Genomic DNA, 12,311 nt, shown 5'->3' with positions numbered 1-12,311 from the left:
ACTGTTCCTGGCCAATCTGACCTTGAACTTTGACCAAATGACCTCAAAATCAATAGGGGTCATCTGCTGGTCATGATCAATCTCCCTATCAATTTTCCTGATCGTAGGCCCAAGCATTCTTGAGTTATCGCCCGGAAACCGTTTTACTGTTCCTGGTCACTGTGACCTTGAATTTTGACCTACTGACCTCAAAATCAAAAGGGGTCACCTGCTGGTCATGACCAACCTCCCTATCAACTTTCACAATCCTAGGCCCAAGCAATCATCCGGAAACCGTTTAAATGTTATGGCCTTCAAGAGAGGCCTGGAGACAGGGTCCCACTAGATCAGCACGTCATTTTTATCTGCTTTTAAATTCTGCACTGTAAATATTTGAGCGCCGCACACACCACCTTGTACATACACCACTGTACAACGTTGCCCCAGAGTGGGACCTGTACACTAATGGAAGAAGAACTGTTCCGGGTCACTGTGACCTTGAACTTTGAAATACTGATCTCAAAATCAATAGGGGTCATCTGCTGGTCATGACCAACCTCCCTATCAACTTTCATGATCCTAGGCCCAAGCATTCTTGAGTTATCATCCCAGGGCCTCCTCTGGGTTTTTCATACTTGTCGCCAACCTTTTCGCCAATTTAAAAAAAGTTGGAGCCACTTTAGAGCCATTTTTGAGCCAAAGTTCTGAGCCACTTTTATTTCTTTTAGTTGGCTGTCATAGTGTGCATAGAGAAATAAAATATTGTAAATAATTTCATTAGGAATAATAACAACTTTTGAAGGTGTATTAGTTTATTGTAGAAGTAAATTCAATTTGTAGTTGGATAAAAAATGACACAAATCATTCTCTAATTTAAGAATCATATCTATCCATGTCAGAATTACCAATATTTCAGGACTCATTTATTTTCGGAAAGGAAAATTCGGATTTTTTTTCTATTCTAAAAGGTCGAGTTGAACACTCTTCTAATGATTTTTAAGCAGCCACGGTAGCAAGTGATATCTTCCAGTTTCTGAACATTTCAATTTCAAAGAAATTAACCAGGTCCAGGATGCAAATTGAGGCCGATGTGTTTTAATTTTCGGATCCATCGTTAAAATCTTTTATGAAAACTGAGGAATCAAAAATTATCTTGCAAAAAAGTAACAAATTAAATGTATCTTTCGTACTTATTTAAAATTCGTCAGTCATACAACTGCATGCCACAAACATGACAATCTTTTTTTTTGTAAAAAATCGCATAAAGTACACCGTAATTGGCGTTAATTTTGGTGAATTCTCGGCAGAGGTCAAACATACAAGCTGGCAGATGTTTTGATTACTGATTAATCTTCAATTCACACATTATTACGCAATTATCTTCTCAAAGTGTCAACCAACTTCAATAGTCGAATTGTCAAATACACCGCCTAGACTGGTTATCGATTTTATTCACTACCAGCGTCTAGGTAAACACGTGTATCGGGAACCAATTCTTGGGCCGCTTATATCACTACGGAAAAAACAAATGCCGAGGAAAAAAACTATGCGCCACTTATTTTCGCCAGTTCGCAAAATTTAGCGCCAAATTCTTAAAATTATCGCAAATGGCGACATTGGCGATCGGCAGCGGAGGCCCTGCATCCGGAAACCGTTTAACTGTTCAGGGTCACTGTGACCTTGACCTTTGACATACAGATCTCAAAATCAATAGGGGTCATCTGCAGGTGATGACCAACTTTCCTATCAACTTTCATGGCCCAAACGTTCTTGAGTTATCATCCGGAAACGGACTGGTCTACATACAGACAGACCGACCAACAGACAGACAGACATCTGCAAAACAATATACCCCTCCTTTTTCGAAGGGGGGCATAAATATGTCACAAACAGTAAGTATTTTCTAGCCAAAGTAAGATACTCACCTCAAAGAGCAGACTAAACAGATGGATCCTAACTGCAAATTTGGCTGCTTCAGTCTCTGCCATCTTGTTACTGAAGTCTGATGGACTAGACAGGGACAATATACTCTTAGCTAATGTCTTCACCTGAAAGGACACAATATCCCAATGCAATTACATATGTATACCTTCATGCCAAAATCTAGAACTTGGAAATGACATCATCAAAGACCTTCCAAGTCAACATCATTAGGTAACTGTGGTTTACTTTTATCAACTATTTGTTTGCATATAATCACCGTTTATAAGATGCCTGATAAATTTGTTTTTTCACTTATATAATATTATTCAAACATTTAAAGAGGTAGACAGTGTTACTACCACAAGGAAAAGCGTAACTCACACAATTTACTGAGAATAACTCTAAAATGTGGAACGTGTAACTCACACAAAGCAGGATAGGAAGTATAAATCACATTTGGTACAATGTGCTAGCAAGTGTAACCCACATGTCACAAAATGTAACTCATGCATGGTAAACAAGTGTTGCAAGTTTCAAAGCAATACCTTTGATAGTTTAGGAGAAAAACTTAACCAGGCAACGCCAACACCGATTAAGTGATGACAATAACTCATCATTTTTTTCCCTCAAAAAATCAGATGAGCTAAAAATGTAACTTGCACAAGGAAAAAAGTGTAACTCACCTCTTCGACTAGAGTATTGAGCACCATATTCTGCCACTCTTGGCCATTCCTTTGTGTGACAACTATCAGTAACTCACAAACTCTGTACACAGTCTCAGGCAAGGTATCCAGCAAGGTAAGACATCCTAGAAATATATTCAATTTCATTTCTTATAAATAAACCACTTGATATGTTAGAAGATAAACAAATATTGTTTAGACAAGCTTGTTAAATACAGTCAAACCTGCTTAAGAGACCACCTGTATTAAGCAAAAACCTGTGTTATAAGACCATTAATTTTAGGTCCCTTTATAGTGCATTTCATATAGATTGAACCTGTATTAAAAGACCACCTGTCTTATGAGACCACTTTTTTTGCTCTCCCTTTAATGGTCTCTTAAAACGGGTTTCACTGTACTCACTGATCCATACTTTCTAAAGAACAGAATTCATGGATTCAAAACAAAGAGCCATATGTAACTAAGCTTTCCTTTCTTATCTATATCCAGGAAACCAGTTACTACAGAACAATTTAATTTTGCATTTTCCTATTTTTACAGAGGTACAAGAAGTCTGTATTTTTTTAAAGATGACAATTTTCTGTACATCTGTCATTTTCATGGTTCGAAAGCAAATTGGAAAGCCAAATAAAACGCTTTTTTATATATCAGATTTTCTGGACTGACTGTGTGTGTATTAAACACTGACAAGCACAATTATAACAGAAAGCATACCTGGGAAAAGGTTTCCTGTGAAATTATCTAGTACAGATTTGTCAAGGGGTTCCTGAGAATCTTGTTTTTCTTCCTCTTCCTTCTTCTTACCTTCCTCCTCTACCTTACCATCTCCCTGAAATACGCATCATTTTTCAATTACAGATCATAAACTGAAATTTCTTGTTTGATATCGCTTTAATGTCACTTTCAACAGAATATGATTACAGTTACTATTCTCAGTATTAACTGACAACTCCAAAACCATAATCATAGGTGGATGATAAAAGACCAGATATTTAGTCTCCTGTCAAATAGGTCACAGAAATATTTTCCTTGTTCGTTAATAAATTCTTTCATTTTTATAAATTAAAATCATTGATAAACAAAAAACTGACAAAGAATATACCAATTTCAACTACATTTAGTTTCGGTTGTAACATAACAGTCCATTCTCAATGCAAACAGATCAACTCAATGTAAAGTGTCAGTAAACCATAATATCCTGAAAATAAATTTTAAATAATTTCTCCAGCTCACAAAGATCATTAAAAGACAAAATACACCCTACCTCAGTATCCTGTCTCAGAGAAAGAGCTATGGCCTGCAACATCTGTTCATCCTCATTCATATCAATGCCTGTTAAATTCTAAAATACACAAAATCTCCCCATGTACACCAAACTCACAAACCAAACACAAATTTGTGACAACTTTAATCCAAACTAGTCACATGATATCTTAATACACTGATAATCATCTGAAAGTAACCATCAAAATCATCAAGTCTGAAATTAATCAGTAATTAAACAGTATTGGTCAATCATCTCATACCTTATGATAATTGTCGTGAAATTTCACTCATAACCATTTAATGTTTGTTACTCAAATATAAGTATGTTGCCTTCAGTTATGTTATATTAAGATCATAGGGCTTTTATTAATTCTATAAATTATCTACAGCAGAAGATACTAACCGCTACTGGTGGTGGAGAGAACCTGCCGGCACTATCAGATGTAAGCAGGTACTCTGTCGCCTCCTCTAATGTCTGCGTGTGCCACAAGGCATCAATACATCGGTTCCTACTGAACCCCATTTCCATCAACTAAAAGCCATAAAATATTAACACTATAATGATGAATCTGGTAAAAGTTTCTCTATCTGGGTCCAATGTTGTTATTTAAATAATTCATCCAACCAGTGTTCCTGGATTCTGCACCAGTACTGAACTGTTCTCTGTATGTAACTGATAACCTCCCCATAGCGATCACAGGTGGAGGACGATTACTTCAGACACTATCAAATTGTCAAAGAGAATATACCATGCACCTAGAGGTCAAACTCGTCACTTCTTAATTCCGTTTTCACCCTTGCCAACAGGCTGGTGTGAAATTTGGAACACATTAAAATTATTATTCATTTATTGTTTTTTATTCAGTATTTCTCTCCACTCATTTATTTACTTTACAGATAAAAACCTGCTTGGAGGAAAACTTGAGACCTTACATAGTATCTAGCACTGACATAGCCAGATGTTATTTTCAACACTGGAGGAACTTTTTCATGTAAACCATATATCATGGAATTCAGTTTGTATTTAAGGTTCTGTCTCAGACATTTTTCAGTGACTGACTCCGGCACTGGAAGAAGACCAAAAAAGATCTCCTCTAAGCGATTTTTCTGGTTCTCTCGTCTATAACTTAAACAATGGGTCAAATCTTGATTGTGAAATTAAGAATCTGACTCCACCAGGTTTGAGACAAGTTTTCATGGAATTCAAAGCAAACGAAAAAATTAGCAGAAGCCTAACAACACCCAACAAGTTATTTATCAATATACGTACTGCATCAACATGTGCATCATTTACAGGTCTTGATGCTGCCGCTGTAGCTGATGAAGTTCCTGTTGCTGGTACAGGCTGACCTACAATACCGGTACCCAGCCCTGTAGCACTGGTGCCTGATGTACTGGCAGTAGCCCCATCACTGCTTGCTGGCTTCACTTTAGCCATATGTTCCTGAATAAAAATATGTAGAGTATTTCTACTGTCTGATACAGCTCTCAGCATATTACATATAGTGAATGTATTTTTGCGGAAAAAGATATATCAAGTGAAAGCAGACACTTGTTTTCTTCACAAGGGTATATTCACATTGGCAACATATCTAGACAAATATGAAGTCAACTTATGTCTTTGGAGGATAAATTGTTAGTCATGGAAACTTAAAATTTCATCTGATATGCTGAGTGTAATTGTATTTAAAATAGCTAAGGGTCAAATTCTTGACTCAAAATGTTTTATCTTAAGTTTCTTAAAATGAAAAGAGGAATGTCTAAAGCCAACAGCAATGGGGACTCAATCCAGCTCATTCTGCTTGCATGCAAATGTACATCAGTTAGTTCTTGTTTGTTTGGATCATGCAAACACAATCAAGATCATAAGATCACTTTACAACTTGCAACGGTGGCACATCATTCAAGCTTAAAAACCCAAGATGCCCTTTAGCACATTTCAGGCATGGGTGGGCACCTTAGTAGAACCATCCACCTCCATAAACCAACTGGATGACTACTTCACATGAAAGAGCTCTATATCCAAATCAAAATTTTGAACCCATAGCTCTGAGGTGCAAGTGATTTCAAGGTAGAAACTTTGCCAAATACGCTGAACATCAGTTCACATTCTAGTTTACAGGTCACAAAACAATGATAACTTACAGTTATCACAGCTTCAGCTTTAATGATATGGCACATAATTGCAAGAATCGACTCGGACATTCTTCCTCCATACATCTTCAATGGCTTCTTGTTCCACAGGTTCATCACAGCATTAAATGCAGCCTAAAATTTAATCAACAATGTTTTTGCAAAAAATTTCTATGGACAGGTAACCATCACTCAAAACCACAAACAAGCACTTAGTCACAAGTAGTACAAAACAAGACATAAAGGAACAATAAGATAAAACACACCAGTGCTTTCAGCATCAAACAAAACTAGATGTGTGTCCATAGGACAATTATTGAACTGTAAGGTTATATTCTATTTACTAAGTTAACCTTCCTACTACCTTTTTGGTTGAAGTGGTACAAATACTACAAAATTCATCAAGAAACTGGATAAAAGAAAATGAGAGTGAAAATTCTGTTTAAGGGTGTGTGGGAATAAATTCCAACTAATCTTCTCCCTCGCGCTTCACATACTCAACAACAATCTTATTGTTTCATGGTTTTTAGTACTTTTTTAAATACCTGTCATACCTAACAAACTTTAAGGGCCTTAATACATACTTCTGCCGAAATGCTGTAACTATGAACTTACTCAGTGAAATTCCAAACAAATCTCCAGATGCACAGGTTTCAGTAGTCTAGGTCAAATTCTTCTTTTAAATTAGATATAAGCAGCATAAACTTATAGGCTCTTTATAAATATTTTTGACTAAGTCAAGGGCCACAACTATGGTCTAAGTGCAATCTCAAACAAAAGCCCAAGTGCAAACCTTACCTTAGGTAAAATACTTCTTTAGATTTGCATGACACAAATTTGGACTGACAAAACAACAGACAAAACCCAATTTGACTAATTTTTTTTTTATCACAGTTTTTTTACCTTTTGAATTCCTATGAGATATTGTATTGGATCAAATGGTATAAATCCTGGCTGACTAGACTTGGCAGGGAGTTGATGTGTCGACTCAAGCACAGTCTTGGGGTTCACCATCTTCTCAATTAGCATGAGCCACGCGTCCAGGAACTCTCCTGTACCAACTGAAATATTGTAACAGTTAATAAAGTAATGTTTACTAACAGTGTGATCTTTATATACAGGAATGGATACGTATGTTTTTGACAACACAGAAAATGACGTCAGTTGACTTTCGGCTTTTTCCGGATGTAAAGAAAACAAAAGCACACAGGCTAAACTTGAAAACAAAAGTCGCATTTGCATCTGTCTATAGACAGGGTTTACGTGCAGGGGTCATCCCATCTAAATATATGCACATGGACTTGTTTTTTGTTTTGCTAATGGGGAGTCAGCACTTTCTAACGATTTGAAAATATCTGGGCTTAAGCTCGACATGTCAATTTTTTATCTACGAAAAAAAAATATTTTCACTTGGAACAAACAATCCCACAGGGGTCCGGAGCAAGGGTATATAGAGATTTTTGGAACTTTGTCAAATCATTTAAAAGACCTTTTTGATGTTGTTTAAAAGTGTCAGTATATGCCTCAGATGTTAGTTATTTCCATATTTGAGAGCTGCAGACCTAGATATTTCAGAAATATTTTCAAAATATATTTCATGTAATGAATGTCGATTCTACAAAAGCATGAAAGGGCCATAAGACTCTCATACATTTTAATACATTACAGCCGAGGAAAGGATATCAATGCATAATTCTTGATAAAACATTGCAATTTAAAAAGAATGTACTTCAGGTCTCAAACAACATTTATATTACAGAATTTCTTACCACTACAAAGTTCTGCAAAGCAACTTAATTCCACTTAAATGAAATGGTTATGTGCTTATTAAAGAATGACCAATAATGACTCTCTCTCAGCATTTTTTAACAACTTTCCCACAGAGCTGTTCGGACTAATTTTGGGTATCAAACTGTGTTCTATCGTTACATTGTCTTGTGCTTTACGTTCTTAACCAAAAGGGTAGGCGTTTTATTAAATGCATGTTAATAAATTTAAGCTATCTGCTTAAACAAACACACAGGGCTAAACAGAAAATAGCCAATATACGTAGTGTATTAGTACAGGCAGTTTTCACTAAAACCTCTGACCAAAGTACTCAAAAAAAACATTAAACCTAGTGCCAAGACAGATACCTGGTAAATCTGGGTTTTCCAATCCTTCATTTAGTGAAACCTGTCCATTGGTCGAGAGAGCCCAGTTGAATGCTTGGAACAGAGCATCCTGTCCGCCACAAGACAAGAACTTCTGTAACATCAGATGGTATGGCTGTTTCTTGTCATCAAATAACATTGGGGAAGTAAAGCCAACAGAACATACCAGGAAAGTTAGCCTGCAGAAATGAAATAAGAATCATTCTCACAAGAAATATCCTCCTGTTTACATCATCACAAACGGCGAGGTTGTAAGACCACACTAGTGTATGTACGATCAATTTAACAATTAGAAACTTTTCAGCTATTAAAATACATACCCACACTAATAATGGTATAATAAGGCAGTTGATACTGAGGGCATTGCAGCCCCATAATTTGAAAAATGTATCCTTTATATAGATTTTTTTGGTTCGGTTTAACATCGTACAGACACAATTATAGGTCATATGTCGACTTTCCAGCTTTGATGGTGGAGGAAGACCTCAGGTGCCCCTCCATGCATTATTTCATCATGAGCCGGCACCTGGGTAGAACCACCGACCTTCTGTAAGCCACCTGGCTGGCTTCCTCACATGAAGAATTCAACGCCCCGAGAGAGGTTCGAACCCACATCGGTGAGGGGCAAGTTATTTAAGTCAGCAACCTTAACCACTCGGCCACAGAGGCCCCTATATAAAGATTTTTCTAACTGAAAGCAATTACATCTACTAATTATAAATGAGCTGTTTGGCACACAAGATGTTCTTTGTAAGGTTTGTTTTGTTGGAAATTTAAATCAAACTGACAACTTTAACTCATATGCTTCTTTCAGCTTTTAGTGGTGGAGGAAGACGCCATGCTCGACACATTATTCAGATAATGCTGGGCACCTTGATAGAGTCACTGACCTAATGTCAGCCACATGGATGGCTTCCTCACTGAACATTCAAAGCACACCGTAAATTTCACAGGATCTTGAATTTTAATACATAAATTTCAAAATGTAATTCGTATATAAAATCTTGTTTGTGTATTACCTCAGTTTTGGATGTGGGGAATAGGCAGGTGGTTCCCATTTCAAGCCATCAGTGAGCAGTTTTGTTAGTGCCTTTGCCACTGACTGGGCTGCGGGGCTTGGGACTATGGGCATGGTGGGTGGCAACTGGTTCCCACGCTGTCTCAGTCTACCTCCAACAGATAGCTTTACAAGGAGTCCAAACAGTTCAGCCAGGGCTCGGCCCAATCTTGAGGACACAGTCAGCAATGGTTTTAGCTGTTTCACCTGGGCCTAAAATATAATACAAAATACAGTGTTAATACAAAATGAGGCAAATGAAGCTATCACTTCCAAACAGTGTTGCAGTACAGAACAAATACCAAAGAAAAAAGCCTATTTTAATGAACATACATGTATAAGTACTGCTGCTTCTAACTAACTTAAAGGGCAAACTTACAACTTCATATGGGAACTAAGAAGTCTCTTCTACATTTTGTACATAGCAAGATATTTCTACCGTAACTCGACATGACAAAAGCAGGCATTTTTAAGTCTTGACTGATATTCAATAATCTTAATAATTGCTATTGCAAAGTATGTTAACCTGTAAGGCAGGAGACAATTTGGACTTCTTGCTGTCCTTGTCACTAGGTGTTGTTTCTTCTGTATCCATGGTGATGGGAGTGTCCGAGGTTGACAAAGACTCCATGGCTTGACTTACACCGTTACTTCCAGGACTAACTGAGGCTCGAGACATGGCAGTCTCTTCATCTTTACTATCTGCATCAGCTTTGAAGTCTTTTGGCAAGAGCTTGCTCATATCTGCACGTCCAAACTCACTGTTGGCAGGCAAGATGTCCTCACTACACAGGGCCAGCAGCACGGTGCTCTCCCAGACTAATGACGTATATAACTTGCTGAGTCCTGAGAGAACCTTCAAGCCAAGTTCTGAGCCCCAATGATTAACAGATATTGTCCTGATGTCAGTCTGCAATAATAAATCTTCACCATTATCTTACGTTTTATTTGTTGGATGTAATTTACTAAAGGGCATTAATTGTTACGAAGGCAGACAACTGAGTTGAACTACCTATTATTTGTAACCAAGCTGAATGGCATCTCACGTAAGACTTCTACACACCCAGAAAGGTTCAAACCCACAGTGGTGCAGGTCAAGCAGTTCAAAGTCACTAATTTTAACAACTTGGCCACCAACCCTCTACTTTTATGAATAACTGAACTTTTATTTAAACTTCCAATGTCCAAATTGTGAGTGATACTCTTAGGGAGTGATGCTATTACTGAAGATGATGATGATGATGTCTAAAGACATTAAACTTCGCAGACGCTCTGGGAAAGGACAAATCAATTTATTATCTCGAATACAAACATTCACGATAGTAAACCAGCTATAGAAATATTCCAATATTTAGCCATAACAATTTTCTAAGCTGACCAATTAAGCCACAATTTTTGTTACCATTGTCAAATGTTTTTCTCAGTGCTTGACAGAAATATTGAACATAAATTCTTAAACTACAACATAAATTTGAGATCATTTAGACAAATTTTCAATATGGGACTTAATACTACTCTGTCAGTAGACTGTATATAAAGAATGTATCTTTTAAAATTGACTGGCTTAAAGTTACCTGTCCCATTTTACAGACATGTACAAACATGGTGATGTAAGCATGTGCAGACGACAGAGCATGTAGAAGCGGAGTGGCAGTGGGGGACAGTGTGGCATCTGGAATGTGGGCCACACTGGCAAGTTCACGTAGCAGGACTGAGCCTCCGGGACCATCTAGGGGCTGATGTAGGGGTTCAAGTCCTTCAAGTACTGTGTTCAACTTCTTCAAACCTTCTTCCAGGACTTTGGGGTCTCTCAATAATGTCTGTAAAAGATAAATGGATGTCATGTCTCAACCTTTTAACCTGAATAAAACTGCTCGGACACTTCAAAAATAATATTTCCTTACACTGTCTCTACTGTCTAATACAATGAAATAATAAAATTATACAACTGTTACAAGTATATGTATATCTACTATTTCACCAGGAAGTAGCATAATTCAGTACTTTACTTCATAATTTTTGTTTGGACAGAGGTGGACTCAAATATTATTGAGTTTGTCATTCATTTGATTGCAAGAAAGCATTAAAAATTAACAGATTTTGAACGCCATTGAAATATTTTCCCCATCTGACAAAATGTATTATCAATCATTGTTAAATGATATGCTAATGGAATTTTCGATCAGCGACAACTTTTAATCCATAACATAAAACAGAAGCTTAAAACTGTTTAATAAAGATATAAAAGATTGGATTTCTATCTTACCAGTATGGCTTTACAAACACTTGCCACTGCTTGACAAGCTGGGGAAGCTGGAAACTCAATTGGTAGATTTGGCATTCCAAGTATGTCCATCAGTTCCGGTAAACCGTTCTGACCAACAAATTCTCGACAGTGGTCATCTGTAGAGTTGTTACTCAAAATTGCTTCAACAAATTTCATCTGAAAAGATAAATTTACACAGATATAAATAAACACACTGAATCAGAAAAGAACAGGTTATGTTAAAACTGAAAAATACACAAGTTGCCTAAAAATTCCAGCTGAACTTTTTTAAATAAACCACTGCACCTATCTTTACTGCAATGCATATTCTCATACCATCGACCAACTATTATTTTCAGATATATTAACTTACCACATTCAGAACATAATCCATTAGAGGAATGGCCTGCTTGTCTGTACTGTCTGCAGCTGAACTACTCGATCTGAATAAATAAAACAATCAAATATTTCGCAGTATTCAAAGTTTTTTCCCCAGGGACCCCTTTGAAGGGGCAATATGACAAAACTTGACAAGATGGGTGATTTCGACAGATTTCAAATACAGCAGAAGCATTACTGCTGTACAGATCAATGTACTGACTAACTATGCCTCTTTCCATTATCAGAATGTCAAACACAAATCTGACAATCAAGGCCTTTCAAAATTAAAATCGATCACTATGAAATAAATTTCCTTATCAGCCAGCAATCAACATTGTTGCAAATTCCTACATGTAGGACTTTTTTATTACTATTTTTAGGTGAGGGAGAGGGGAGAAATAGGTTCAAATTATGCAGGATATTTGGATACCAACCAGTGCTTCTATCTTACTTTGTATGTTCCCCAATTT

At 36.9% G+C, this 12,311-nt stretch overlaps 1 protein-coding gene across 4 annotated transcripts in view; it reads right to left on the bottom strand.

Annotated features, from left to right (window-relative positions):
• LOC123530482 (E3 ubiquitin-protein ligase HUWE1-like) overlaps window positions 1-12,311 on the bottom strand; it is a 110,668-nt gene that overhangs the window by 62,064 nt on the left and 36,293 nt on the right. For all 4 annotated transcript variants that reach the window (XM_045311256.2, XM_053521299.1, XM_053521301.1 and 1 more), the window contains exons 23-36: window positions 11,834-11,903; window positions 11,461-11,637; window positions 10,769-11,014; window positions 9,721-10,104; window positions 9,157-9,407; window positions 8,120-8,316; window positions 6,888-7,045; window positions 5,997-6,119; window positions 5,122-5,295; window positions 4,255-4,383; window positions 3,850-3,927; window positions 3,300-3,414; window positions 2,586-2,710; window positions 1,905-2,027 (exon numbers count right to left, since the gene is read on the bottom strand). In XM_045311256.2, the coding sequence (XP_045167191.2) occupies window positions 1,905-2,027; window positions 2,586-2,710; window positions 3,300-3,414; window positions 3,850-3,927; window positions 4,255-4,383; window positions 5,122-5,295; window positions 5,997-6,119; window positions 6,888-7,045; window positions 8,120-8,316; window positions 9,157-9,407; window positions 9,721-10,104; window positions 10,769-11,014; window positions 11,461-11,637; window positions 11,834-11,903 (2,350 nt within the window). The remainder of the gene's footprint in view (window positions 1-1,904; window positions 2,028-2,585; window positions 2,711-3,299; window positions 3,415-3,849; window positions 3,928-4,254; window positions 4,384-5,121; window positions 5,296-5,996; window positions 6,120-6,887; window positions 7,046-8,119; window positions 8,317-9,156; window positions 9,408-9,720; window positions 10,105-10,768; window positions 11,015-11,460; window positions 11,638-11,833; window positions 11,904-12,311) is intronic.

This window comes from Mercenaria mercenaria, chromosome 13 (genome assembly GCF_021730395.1).
Source record: "Mercenaria mercenaria strain notata chromosome 13, MADL_Memer_1, whole genome shotgun sequence".
NCBI lineage: Eukaryota > Metazoa > Mollusca > Bivalvia > Venerida > Veneridae > Mercenaria > Mercenaria mercenaria.
This window is presented reverse-complemented; position numbering and strand designations above follow the sequence as displayed.